The sequence below is a fragment of the Capsicum annuum genome, chromosome 6, assembly GCF_002878395.1.
Source record: "Capsicum annuum cultivar UCD-10X-F1 chromosome 6, UCD10Xv1.1, whole genome shotgun sequence".
In the NCBI taxonomy this organism is placed as follows: Eukaryota; Viridiplantae; Streptophyta; class Magnoliopsida; order Solanales; family Solanaceae; genus Capsicum; species Capsicum annuum.
This window is the reverse complement of record NC_061116.1, coordinates 205,026,263-205,039,848: the sequence shown is the minus strand read 5'-3', so window position 1 is coordinate 205,039,848 and position 13,586 is coordinate 205,026,263. Positions and strand designations below refer to the sequence as shown.

The 13,586-nt window shown below is 36.8% G+C and overlaps 3 protein-coding genes across 3 annotated transcripts; 1 reads left to right on the top strand and 2 right to left on the bottom strand.

Moving 5' to 3' along the window:
* Nucleotides 1–530: 530 nt before the first annotated feature.
* On the bottom strand, nt 531–881 carry LOC124899597 (lysine-rich arabinogalactan protein 19-like). The gene has a single exon (XM_047414531.1). It carries the CDS (start codon nt 879–881, stop codon nt 531–533), a length of 351 nt encoding a protein of 116 aa, XP_047270487.1.
* Nucleotides 882–3,397: 2,516 nt separating this feature from the next.
* On the top strand, nt 3,398–5,730 carry LOC107873954. Its single transcript, XM_016720870.2, has 8 exons — nt 3,398–3,438; nt 3,493–3,612; nt 3,877–3,994; nt 4,048–4,320; nt 4,431–4,583; nt 4,662–5,049; nt 5,184–5,351; nt 5,399–5,730. The coding sequence occupies exons 1-8, from the start codon at nt 3,398–3,400 to the stop codon at nt 5,728–5,730; spliced, it is 1,593 nt and encodes a 530-aa protein (XP_016576356.1).
* Nucleotides 5,731–9,429: 3,699 nt separating this feature from the next.
* On the bottom strand, nt 9,430–11,546 carry LOC124899596. The gene is made up of 2 exons (XM_047414530.1): nt 10,368–11,546; nt 9,430–10,230 (listed from the first exon to the last, which is right to left on the bottom strand). Exons 1-2 carry the CDS (start codon nt 11,544–11,546, stop codon nt 9,430–9,432), a joined length of 1,980 nt encoding a protein of 659 aa, XP_047270486.1.
* Nucleotides 11,547–13,586: the final 2,040 nt, after the last annotated feature.

Sequence of the window (13,586 nt, the reverse complement as noted above, 5' to 3'; positions counted from 1 at the left end):
GAAGGGTTCCTATATTCCAAGACCCAACCCTCAGCCTACCATCACTATCCATACGCCCTCCACTACCCCTCCCCCCCCGCGGCCAAACCTTGGCCTCCCTTCCACTCTCGCCCTTTCCTCATCCCCCGCCCCCACCACGGCCCCACGCCCCAACCCCTTCAGACATGACCCTATCCAACCATTACCGCCCACAACCACAACTACACGAAAGTATAAGAAAATATGAAGATATAAACGATGGTAGTAGCAAAGCAGCAACAAGAAATACAAGGCTCCCACAAATTCAAAGGAATAATCCAGGAACAGAAACTAAACTCAACTAGAGAGCAAACACCACTGGACTCAACACCCACAGCCCCAAAAATAGATTCCCAAGCCGATAACCTAATCCAAAGCAGTGCAAGAAACGACCACAGCAACAGCAACAACAGACAACAGACAATATCAACAAATCCAACGCAAGTCAAGGTACAGGGGCTACTACTAGCATAATACGAAGAATGAAATAACAAAGGTTAGAAGTCACCGAGTTACGCTTGTAAACCAAGCCGGAAACCAAAGCCCAGTGTTGACCGGGTTCCGGGGGATTCCGGTGCTGAGATGGAGTTGCGGCTGCTGGAGACCGAGGGAACTGGTCGTCGTTTGGGTGCTGCGGCTGCTGGCGACCGAGCGGCGGGTGCAGGCGGAGCTGCGGCTGGAGACCGAGCTTCGACTGTTGGAGACCGAATCGGCGGCTGGAGACCGAGCGGCGACTGGCTGGAGACCGAGCGGTGACTGGCTGGAGACCGAGGTAGGGGGGGCTGGTGGGATCCACCAGGAGCGGGGGGAAGGGCGGGGGGGGGGAGAGCGAATTGGAACCGGAGGTCGGTGACGGAGGGCATCGGGGAGCGGCGACGGGGGTCGGCGTCGGGGACCGGAGGTCGGGCCGGGTCGGCGCCGAAGGTCGGCGACGGCGACGGGGGCCGGTGACCGAGATGAGAGAGAGAGAGATAGAGGGTAGGTAGAGAGAGAGAGAAAGCTGTTAGAAACTTTATAAGTGCAGTCCTGACACTAAGAATTAAAAAGTAAAAAAAAAGCAATGCCTATTCGTGGGGTTCGAACCCCCATCTTTGGGACGCGAAGGTGATGCACCTACCACTGGGCTAACAACCAATGTTTGTAGGGGGGTTCGGACGTATATAATTATATACGTTTTCAGAATTTTTTAATTACAAATATAATGTCTATGCAAAAGTTAGAGGGTTCAGCCGAACCCCCGTGAAGCACTGTGGCTCCGCCCCTGATTACTCATATAGCATATTTTTTAGTAGGGTAGAATGTGGTCATAACTATCATTAGTATTTTGTAATCTTTATTGCCCCACTGTTTTTATTTATTAATTACATGAAAGAATTCTACATCTATAAATAGTAATGTTTTTTTCTTTGTATTTTATAAGATGAAGTATGAGAATTATGTGAAGTGGGGAAAAATATTGTAGTAAGTAGAGAGATAAAAATAGTGAAAGAGAGAGTTGAGATAAAGAGAAATATTCTAAGTCTCCAAGTATAATCATTATACAAAAAAAAAAAGAATAATTATATTCATGAAAAAAAGAGTTGAGATAAAAAAATATTTTAAATCTTTAAATATATTCACTATACAAAGAAAGAAATTAATTATATGTTAAGGAAGATATTTTTGTGGTGGAGCTTTGAACACTTCAACTAATCTGAAGTTATTTGAGTTGTATATCGTTGATGATCTGTTGTATCTTGAAGGGGACAAGTCAAGAGATATACTGTTGGATCAATGTAGATTATGTCGTAGTGATCTTAAATCTCCTTAAAAAAATGAGATATCTGCGCCTCAACCAATAAAAAAAATCATCTTATTTTCTTTATTTTTTTAACTATAACTTATTATAATTATGATGTATTACATGTTCCAGCTTGGTGATTACCACCTTATCATTCAATGTTTGCTTGTCTTAATTTTATTGGGTGTGTTTTGGTATTTGTTTACCAACAACATATATATAGTACTTTCTCCTCTTTCACTCCCGAAGTTATATGTTACTTTCTCGAGAAGATTTAGTTGTTAGTCCATTTTGAAAACTTATTTTAACAAATGAACACTCATTTTGGCAAATTCTAATTTTTTAGAGTTTGGTGGATCATGGGCTTAAGTGTAAAAGAAAAAAATATTTTGGCACTCCTTATGTATTTTTAAAATCTTTTGGAACCCCTTATATATTTATTAAAACATATTTAACCCTACTCTTCCATTAAATACAAAAATAAAAATAAAAAATTCTCTCATCTTCTCTCTCTTTACCAAAACCGCTTCTTCTCCCTTTCCACCATTTTCAATTTCGCGCTCGTGTAAATCAGTTCCAACTTCGATCTTAAACTTCAGGTAAGCTATATTATTGTTCCGGTTAATTTATGCTCCATATTGATGGTTTTTTTTTTTCATTTTTTTCCGTACTCATTTGTGGCAGGTGAAGCCGTTGGAGTTTAAATAAATTATTATTTTTTAAATGGAGCTTGATTTCAGTGAAAGTGGTTGTTCTTAGTTGGTATTTACTTATTTTTTACGGATAATTGGTGTGTATCGATTATCCTTTGCGATTGCATGTTGAAATTTCTTCACTAATTTCGGTGGAATGTGGCAAGATATGTGATTTTTGTTAAAACTTTTCTCCAATGTAAGGGTGTTGTAGAAGCATGTTCATGTTGGGGATTTCTTCACTGCATATTTGATAATTAGACTCAAAAAGTTGAATTTTTTTTTTAAAAATGGGGCTTGATTTTACTTATAATTTGTGTTTTTAAGTTGGTATTCGGTTTGTTGGTGCATTGTTTGTGTTGAATTTTAACTTTCCTCGACGATTGCACTGAGATTTTTTTCCCATTTTTTATCGATTTGCGTGATAAAAATGTGTTGTAAACTAAATTTTTTTTGCAACTGTTGCATTGAGTTGGTTCTGCAACTGCTGCCATGTTAATAGACTGCTAGGTCGATTAGGTATTGTATTTGCTGTCAATTAATTTTTTTTTGAAAAAATAGGGATTGATTTTACTTATATTTGTGTTTTTAAGTTGGTATTTGATTTGTTTGTGCATTGTTCTCATTGGATTTTAACTTTCCTCCACGATTGCATTGAGTTTTTTTTGTGATTTTTTCTCAATTTGCGTGCTTAAAATTTGGGTTCCTTCCTATTTTTGTTCAATATAATGGTGATTTAGATGCATGTTCTTGTGGGTGATGGGGTTGTTTTCGAAGAAACTTGTTCTGCAAATTAAAACTTTTGGTGCTACAACTGCTGTCATGTTAATAGACTGCTAGATCGATTAGGTATTGTAGCTGTTGTTATAGCTGAAAAATGGTAGTTTTTGTCCGTGGATCATAACAAATGGCTAGAGATAACAAACGCAAGGATGCGAAAGATGATAGGTCTGAGAGAAAAAAAAAATGAGCAGTCGATCAATTGAAGAATAGAAATTGCAGCGAGGAAGCAGTTGAAGCTTTGGTTCGAGATGAGCCGAAGAAAATAGATCCTCTCGAGGATAGGATAGACGAGGAAGCACTGATCTTGCCCCACTGTGCAAGGTTTGTTTCGGCTGAGAGGTACGACCTCACCACAGTCCTAAATGATGTCGGATCATTTTCGGCTAAGATATTCGTTAGGTCCCATTTGAAGATGTTTAATGAATTCAAACAAGTCGTGGTTGATTAGCGTTTGAAGTCTAGGTTTAAGAATTTCTGTTTTGGTGGTTTATGGGACCTGCTAGAACATATGAAGTTCAACGGACAGCTTATCCACTATACACTTCTGCACTGAGTCGAACCGGACAACAAGCTACATGAAATGTGGTTCAACATCAATGACAGGCCTACATATTTTGTCCTGAAAGAGTTTGCGCTAATCACTGGTTTAAATTGTGGGCGTTATCCCCGTGATTCAAGATATGTCAAAGCGATGGAGGGTGAAGCTTTTTTCAAAAATATTGTGAAAAAGAGGAGTGTAAATGCAAAGAGATTGTTGAAGCTTATTTGAGGTAGGAGGCTGGACAAGAAGGACAAGTTCAAATACTGCTTGGTTTGGTTCGTGCACTGCATATTGCTTGCACGGGACTTGTCAAAAATCGTGGACATAGACACCACAAGATGGTGGATAACTTGGACTTCTTTGAGAAATACCTTTGGGGTAAGGAGTCATTTTCCTTGACTCTAGACTATCTAAAGAAGCAGATAGACTTCAGCAGGCAGAAGAAGATATTTGAGACAAAGGGAGTTTCATCATACGCACTCTATGGATTTTCCTGGGCATTTATGGTATTAGATTATAAACCATTGAAGTAGTTTATTATATACTGTAATTCATCTATGATGTCTATAATATACTTACTCTCAATTTTATGTTTTTGTTTTTCTTTTGATCATAGATTTGGATATACGAAGCCTTTTCCGCGCTCGGCAGGGGAAATAGTAAATCAACTGAAGACCCGCTGCCCATTCCCCGATTGCTCAGATGGCACACTTCAAAAGGTGATAAACTAATCGAAGGTGATCTATATTTGAACGGATGGAGCACAAAGGTATGAAACATTTCTTCCGATGAATAATTTTACCAATATTGTGTTGCTAACCAATCACATTTGCCTATTTATCTGTAGAGAGTGCATCCGTACCTTAACCCCACAGTCCGTGAAATGAATCAGCACTACATGAAAAAGTTCAAAGCATTTACAGATGAACCAAACGACACATTCATCGATGGCTTGAAGGCCTGTCTGGAGGGTGTGACTGTCATTACCTCATCGGAGGATGGTGAGGATGGGGATGATGATCAAAATTTGGGTGAAAATATTGTTTCAAAGCATGTCACTCGGGGTGCGGGGACAAGTAAGCCGAGATTATCGGGAAAGACACCGATGATTGAAAATCTGGAAGAGCGCGTGTTTAGGCTGGAGGAGTCGATCAAGGACATCGCTGATTTCATAAAAGAAGAGAGGATGATGAGAGCAGAAAAGGAGAGGCAAAAGAAGAGAGATGAAGCTGAAGGTAATATCTGCTCTATATATTATAGAAGATGTATATTTTATATAATCCCTTTTACTTATAGTAATAGAATCTATACCATTCTTCATTAATCAATATCTTAGTTTATTATAAACGGTAAATACTTGAAAATGCAGGTGTGCAGGTGCAAAGTCGGCATTTAGCGGTGAGGGCTGGCTGCGATGACAGCGGCATCAAAGAAGCCCTTCTTGAGGTAGCAGCTTTGGAACATACCTCCATCAATGCTGATGAGGTGATGATCCCTGAAGTTGCAACTGTTGTAGAGAAGGAAAATATGGATGAAGGCGATGAAGAGAAAGAAGAAGAAAAAATGCAGAAGTTGTTTGTGAAGAAGAAAACAAAGCTGATGGATCATCTGGTGTGGAGAAGGAGGATCATGACGAAGGCGGACAGGATGAAGATAATAAAAATGAAAAAAATGATTATGAAGAAGAAAACAATGAAGGATATGGAGAGGAAACAGAAGAGAAGAATGCACAAGAAGTAGAGAAAGAACAGCATAAAGAAGAAGAAAAAAGTGATGCACCAAAAAAAGAAGGCATCGCGGAGAAAGGTAACGAGAATGAATTTCCAAACTTGGATGAATTTCTTAATGAAGTTAGTCAGGAAATCGACAAGATGATGGTGGAAATAAAAAATGTTGAATCTTTAGACAATTATTAAATTTTTATTTGTGGTTGATGATTATTTTTATTTGACTAGATAATGTTAACTTCTAACTTTCAACTCGGGACGCGTAGAGCTGAACAATTTTGTTTTCTAAACTGCCTTTATAGTTTATGATAAATATTTTTCATTTTATATAATCAACGTATCATTGCTTTTACATGAATTGTCATCATTGATTATATACTTTGATTAAAAGGCAAAGCATATACAGTAAAGTGATGTGTAGTCGATGAATGAAAAAGGCAAACCATTTATAATATAAGTAACAAGTAGTCGATTAATAAAACATTCAGAATACATTCAATCTCACTACACCCCCATTACACCTTTCCAAAAAGCTAAAACTAATAGTAAATCATAGACCATAAATTTCATGCCTTTTCCTTTTTCTTCAGCCATAGCCAACTTATACTTAAGTTGATCCCTCTCAATTTCGACATCTTTCAACAATCCCTTTAAGTGATCAATCTTGTGTTCCGATTCTCTATATAATGTCATTAGAAGACCCCTATTTTCTTTGAAATCTCTAAGCATTTCAAACTTTGCAATGCCTTGAAATTTTGACACCTCGAAATCGGAGGAAATCCACTTAAAATAAGAGCATCCACCATTATCCTAAAATAGTGAGGATAAATTATTAAATTGAATTATGAGATGAACACAAATAAATTTTTATTTAAACAAAAACAAACCTTTCCAACCGCACAACTGTAGAATTTTTACCCCGAATTTCTGTCGGTGCGTGATATTTTCAACATTGCAGGATTACCACAACGGTAAATATAAGAACTTTTGAAAGTTTGAGATGACTGCGACATTGTTATTGTTGATGTAAAACTTGAAAGTCATGAATAAATGAACATGGAGGAGTCCAAAAGGGTCCCTTTAATTAATATAGTAAGGCTATCAAAATTTGACCGTTGGAAAATTCTACCCGTCAGAATTGTACTGTTGGAGAAAATTTAAATGGATTATCTTTTACTTCAAAGGTTTTCTAACAAATGTATATGTCTTCTATTATCGACTGGGTGACTTACGACTTATATATTAATGTCAGTATTGATTATCCTGTGTATTAGAATATTATCGATTAAGACTACGGTTGATTATAGACCTTTAATACTGTGTATGGTCAACTTGCTGAATATATGGACGGCTTAAAACAATGAGAAAAAAGGAGAAATTAAATAAAATAAAATTAGAGTATGTCAATTAACACCATTAAAACATTGTAAAGAAATTTTCATGCATCAATTGTGACTCTCAATCACTTTTGGACGTGATCAAGTGTTATCTTAGACCGAGATGACATAAAAAAGAGAAGAAATAAAATAAATACTAATCATCCAAGCACTAATGAACGACCACTTATCATGACAAGAGATTAGACTTGTGTGATGACCTTAAGGATGAGTGGTGGTTGTTACTTGTGAGTGTTCAATGGAAAAGTAGTGTATGAGAACAAGAAGTCCTTCTCAACAGAGACGCTTGTTCTAGGTAATTGGTTGTTACTACCATTGCCCTCCCCTATACCCATTTGATCGAGTGTCCAATTGATTTGTAATCTTATATTATGATATTTAGTCATTTTACATTGTGTGAGTGATGTTATTTTATTTTATTTTATTTCTCCCTTTTTTTAATCTCACATCCTTTGAAAATAGACTTCTTTGGTCGATACATGACTAATAATAAAGTCTGGTATAGATAAAGCTATTTATCTATAATATACTCAAGATATCATAACAAGTCTATTTTCAAAAGAGGTGAGATTAAAAAAAGGGAGAATAAAATAAAATAAAATAAATTAACATCACTCACGCAATGTAAAATGACTAAATATCATAATAGAAGATTACAAATCAATTGGACACTCGATCAAATGAATATAGGGGAGGGCAATGGTAGTAACAATCAATTACCTAGAACAAGTGTCTCTGTTGAGAAGGACCCCTTGTTCTCATACACTACTTGTCTATTGAACACTCACAAGTAACAACCACCACTCATCCTTATGGTCATCATACAAGTCTAATCTCTTGTCATGATAAGTGGTCGTTCATTAGTGCTTGAATGATTAATATTTATTTTATTTTATTTTATTTTATTTCTTCTCTTTTTTCTGTCATCTCAATGATCTACGACTACACCGTGTCTAAGATAACACTTGATCACGTCCAAAAGTGATTGGGAGTCACAATTGATGCATCAAAATTTCTTTACAATGTTTTAATGGTGTTAATTGGCATACTCTAATTTTATTTTATTTTATTTCTCCTTTTATCCCCATTATTTTAAGTCGTCAATATATTCAGTAAGTTGATCATAGACTATATGAGTGGTCAATAATAAACTCGTTTATAAGTCGATAATCTCTCAATATACAGAATCATGAACACTGATTTCATTATATAATTCATCCGTGACACAGTCGATTATAGAATGTGTATTTACCGTAGTCGATTATTTATTCCTACTGTACTCAGAGTGTAAATAAAGTTTGCAAATCTTAAAACAGGGACTACTGAAGAAACACTAACAAATCACTATAGATAAAGAGAACATCATGAATATAGAAACTTGAAACTTGTTTATAGATATATAAATGTTCATTGCATCTATATTTACAATTTTTGAAAAAAAAATCCCAAACAAAAAGTCAAAAATGAAGCTTTCATTTACATAATCCTACCATGAAAGCTTCATTAAGCAATGAACTACAAACCAAACAAAAAAAAACAACAACACTATTCTAGGGGTACGAAGAGGGGGTGATGAGTTCACGAGGGTCCAGGTTGAGCCTCTCGGCTATGGTCCGAAGAAAATGAGCCATCTGGCGAAGCTCTTTATCCATCCGTCGTTGATCGGTAGCAAGACCCTCGAAAAGGAAATTCAGATCACTCCGAAGCCTTAGCAATTTTATGTTGTTTATTGTTGACATTCTGTGCAATGACCTTCGTGGGTGCGTCCTCCTAGCCGTCTTCTTCTCCCTTAAGTTTCTTTTCTTCTGAAATTGTGTCTAAAATTTACCATGGTTTTTTTAAATAGACCAGACCATGAGAAAATCGATCAATAGAAGCTTTACACGTATTGATTAAAGCGGAGAAGGCGTGCGAGAATAAGAAATAAAAAGTCGCGACAAATCCTGCCGTTTCACGAAGTGTAATAATTACATTGAAAGATTCAGTGTATGAGGAATAGGGTTTCTATAATAGACTACACGACTGATCGATGATAGACTATGTATTTTACACTATACCCCCTAGACAATGCATCGATGTATTATATTTTTTGAGTCTAGTCGATGTATAATGTGTATAGTCAATTTTAGAACTTGAAAAGACAGTTTTCGAATTGCCACCCATGCCAATGCATTGTAATTATTTCTAATTTAATATTGTATGAAGAAAAGGGTTTGTTCAATAGACAACCAGGTAGGTTTATTATACACTACGTACTGAACATTTACTTAGTAGACCAAATACCGATATATTATATATTATGAGTCTTGTCGATTATTTAAGTCTAGAATCTATTTAGTACGTAGTATATAATATACGAACAGGAATCGATAATGCACAACAAAAAAAGTCGATTTTAACTGTAGTTCAGTGATTTTCAAAACAGAATACACATTATATACTGTCCAGTGCATTTGAACAAACAAAAACATTCAATACAATGCCAATCATATTAACCTACATTAAGGCTGCATGTTGTTCTCTTATGTCCCGGCCTTTTACACTTGGAGCACTTGTTTCTTTTCTTGTACCTTGAAGGCTCCAACATACCCTTAACTCTTTTCACTTTCCTCCTTCTGAGTTTGGGATCGAAGTCGAGTGGAAGAACTTGCATTTCAAGATACTCTCGCGCCACACTCCACTCCGACTCAAGTGGTGCTGCATAAATAGGTTCCAAGTATGCAAGGAGGTATGATTCTTTCGAATATATTTGTGAAGAGTAGTTGTAAATGCTAGTGCCGTATTCATCCCCAAGCTTTAAACGCAATACTTCCATTGCATGAGCGCATGACAATTTCACCAAGTTGTACTTTCTGCAAGAACATGACCATCTCGAAAGATTAACTTTTGCGGAACGACCGTATCCAAGCACGGTGAATTCATCGATGCTTTCGTTTATGTTGTTCACATATAATTTATCCTCCTTGGTCATGTTTTCCCTCAAGATCATCTCGGCTACGGGAACGAAGGTTGTCTTTGAATTGTCCACCTCCGCATACATCTTCCTGAATATTTCTCCAAATCTATGTGCAATTGAATTAAAAATGGCCGTCACTGGATACTCTCTTTCGTCGAGCAACATTGAGTTGAGCGACTCGACGATGTTTAAGGTCATGAAGTTGAATCGATTACCTAGAAAGTGAGCTCGGTTCCACTTTTCAAATCCTACTTCTTTCTCGAGGTAAGCTACTGCGTTGGGGCATCTTTCTTTAAAGGCGTAGAAGTAGTCATTAAATTCTTCCAACGTGTACGCCTTGGCCGCATGGTAGTATAAATAGAGAGAATAGGAACAATGGTGATTTATTTGAAAATTTTTTCACCGAGATGCCTCATACAAACACCGTGATGCATAAGTGGATAATGCCTTGCGAGGCTGTTGGCTATGCTTACGTGTCTGTCGGAGATAACACACAGCTCTGGTTCGTCGACAACAAAGGCCTTAAGCTTCTCGAAGAAGAAGCCCCACGACGCATCGTTCTCCTTATCCACCACACAATACGCTAAAGGATAGATATGATTCTGTGTATCTTGAGCGACAACGGACAACAACACGCCGTCGTACTTGCCGAAAAAATGCGTGTCATCAACGGCAACGACCTTTCTCATGTGTGCATATCTACGGATGGAAGCCCCAAATGCCATAAAGTAGTAAATAAACCTGCCAGACTCCTCATCGACCATGAGAGAATTAATAGACCCGGGGTTGAGGCCATTGAAAATATATGAAAATGCGGGAAGCACTGCATATCCATGCTCGGGCGTACCTCGAACTATGTTCTTCGTAATGACGCCTACCATCCAACACTTCCAATAGCTTGGCCTGCAATGTAGCTCCCTAAATACGATCCTCTCGATCTCTTTCGGGCTTGGACCTTTGTTTTCGACGAAAAAGTTCAAAATAAGTGAGGCAATGACCTCCACGGTGACATTCTTGTGCTTTTCCGTGACATGATCAATGCCACAAGTATGCTCTCCCACGTACTTGTGGACGTGAAACCAACCCAATTCTCCGATAGCACATTCGCGTACCATCCACCGGCAAGTACGATCTACGCACCTCACCCTCAAGTATTTCTTACTACTCTTTAGAGTTGTGTAATTAAACGATATTTTCACCGACGCCTGCTTCAACAAAAGTTTTAATGTTTTCTTATCCTTGAATGTTTGTCCTAAAAAATGATTGGTGCCGTCCAAGAAAGAGTGGCTTCTTTGTGGTTCGAGCTGCCCGTCCTCACCTCCTCCACACTTCTTTTCTTCATAATCTTTACTATTATCACATTCATCACAACCCATGAAATCGTATTCCATTGATGTATCATCCACGTTCGGGGGTAGGGGTGGGGGTGGGGGTGAGGGTGGGGGTGGGGCTGATGTGGAAGCTTCCTCCCGGGACCTTTCAAATACTTTAACCCGCAATATAGGTCTGGAGTTATCAGAATCAATGCAAATCATATATAATTCCACATGTCTATCATTCCTTATGAACATTGGATGGATTTTACCCCTCCCGTTCATCAAGTAACTAATTAACACCTCGCTTTGATCACAACTTAATTCACCGCTCTCCATTACGCTTTTAACCATGTCGGCTTATGAGCCGTTGCGACGAAGGTTAATGGACACTGTCTCCTTTTATGCGGTTTTCCAAATCCAACATTTAGGACTCTCTTCCCATTCACCAGAAAATATACCACCAACAACCACGTAATCTATAATAGACATAATATACCTCGATAATAGTATTCAATAGACTTTAATAGTGGTTTATGCGCTTAGACTTAATAGACTGAAGTCGTCTTCTTCCTAGCTGCTGGCCGTACAGTGCACGATTGACCCTTTTTTGACGACACCGGAATAATCCGACGAATTTCAGCTTACAAACAACCTAAGGAGTATTGGAATGTTGTTATTGACCCAAGAATCGATTTCGAAATGTGGGACTGAATTTCGAGCTTTTTGTATGAAAATGAAAGAAAAATTGGAGCTCAAAATAATCGAGAAAGACTTATAACAATGGAGATAATGTCACTTTCCCATGGATGCCGAAAAATTCGACGAAAAATGGCCGAAAAATGATCGGAAAATTAAGGAAATGATGCCAAAATAGGGTGGTTGCTAGTGGATTGGTTGAGAAGATTTGGGATTTTTTTTTTTAATTATTTATCCAATATTTATATTTTTCAAGATAGACTAAAGTGTAGTTTTAACAAAATTAGGGCTGAAATGGAAAAAGGGGCTAAAGTGTAGATTTTGTAAGTTGAGTGTTAGATTTGCATTTTATTTTTGTGGTCTCATAAAAGTGTCCATTCTTTAAATTAAAAAAACTTGGTGGATAAATGTCAAAAAAGGTTTGGGAAGTGGACTTTTGCCAAACTTCCCCTACTTTGTCCGTTAGCTTTTGCTTAGTACTTATTTTTTAATTAAATTTATATTTTTTAAATTATTTTTGATATATTAAAAAAGTAATTATTATTTTTATTTTATTTTTAATATTAATTCTTTATTCTCCAAATTAATTTTAAGACACAATAATAAATATTAATTAATTAATAAGGATATTATGATAAAATTTTCATGCTAATAATTATTTTTTTAATGAGTGTGTCAGGTAAAAAATGTGACAAGTAAAAGCAAATAGAGTGGGTAGATACTGTACCTTATTTTTTATTTACAAATAAAATGTCTCACCTAGATACATACAGGGGCGGAGCTACCTTTGGCGAGGGGGTTCATCCAAACCTCCTTCGCAAAAAATTATACGTGGTTAAAATTATTTTATATATATATATATAGTAAATGTTGAACCTCTTTTAATTTGTTCATATATTTATTTCTGAACTCTCTTTATATTATAAAAATTCTGGCTCCGCGCCACTGGATACATATGTTCAGTGTTCAAACTAGAGGTGGAATGGAATTTACGAAGAAAAAAACTGCCTATTAGTAGAGTTTGGCCACATTTGCATTATAATATAAGGTCGTTTGGTCACATAAATAACGATAATAATTTTGAGACAAAATACTATATTATTTTATTTTATATTTAATTAAGTAATTTAATAACTGTAGCATTTTCTGATTATATTTAATGTGAACTACTAATGCACGTCGAAATAAAATAACCAACAAGTTGAATGACCTACATTATATTAACCATGAGAATAAGGATCCACCCTACCCAGAGGTTGAGGGTTCGACTCTGGGTATGGACAAACACTCTGTTGGGAGTTCTTCCCCTCAAATGGAGTCCGATGCGGGGCGAATTCAAATATAATCGAACTCCTAAAAAGTGGGTACCGGACACCGGATAGTTTAAACCAAAAAAAAAAAATCATGAGAATAAGGAGCAGAACAGGGTCCCTACCAGTTAATGTACGAGCATTTTTTATCCTCCTCTCTTTTTTTCTATAAGAGATATTTGTGCCGTTTGGTTGAGAATTTAGTTATGCTGGAATTAGTTATGTTGGGATAAGTTATAATGAGATAAGTTATACTAGGATTAGTTATGCTGAGATTATTTTTTATTGAGTGTTTGGTTTGTTGTTTTCAAATTAACATGCATGATATAATTTCTAAGAATAAAGTATTTGATTACCAAAATACCCCTAT

Excerpts from the sequence above, each read along its gene's own strand:
- LOC107873954 (XM_016720870.2), top strand. The coding sequence starts at position 3,398 with ATGGCTAGAGATAACAAACGCAAGGATGCGAAAGATGATAG. Across the intron at positions 3,439-3,492 it reads AAGGATGCGAAAGATGATAG|CGAGGAAGCAGTTGAAGCTT; the intron begins GTCTGAGAGAAA and ends TAGAAATTGCAG. Across the intron at positions 4,584-4,661 it reads TGAACGGATGGAGCACAAAG|AGAGTGCATCCGTACCTTAA; the intron begins GTATGAAACATT and ends ATTTATCTGTAG.
- LOC124899596 (XM_047414530.1), bottom strand. The coding sequence starts at position 11,546 with ATGGAGAGCGGTGAATTAAGTTGTGATCAAAGCGAGGTGTTAATTAGT. Across the intron at positions 10,231-10,367 it reads GTGTTATCTCCGACAGACAC|GCGTACACGTTGGAAGAATT; the intron begins GTAAGCATAGCC and ends CATGCGGCCAAG.
- LOC124899597 (XM_047414531.1), bottom strand. The coding sequence starts at position 881 with ATGCCCTCCGTCACCGACCTCCGGTTCCAATTCGCTCTCCCCCCCCCC.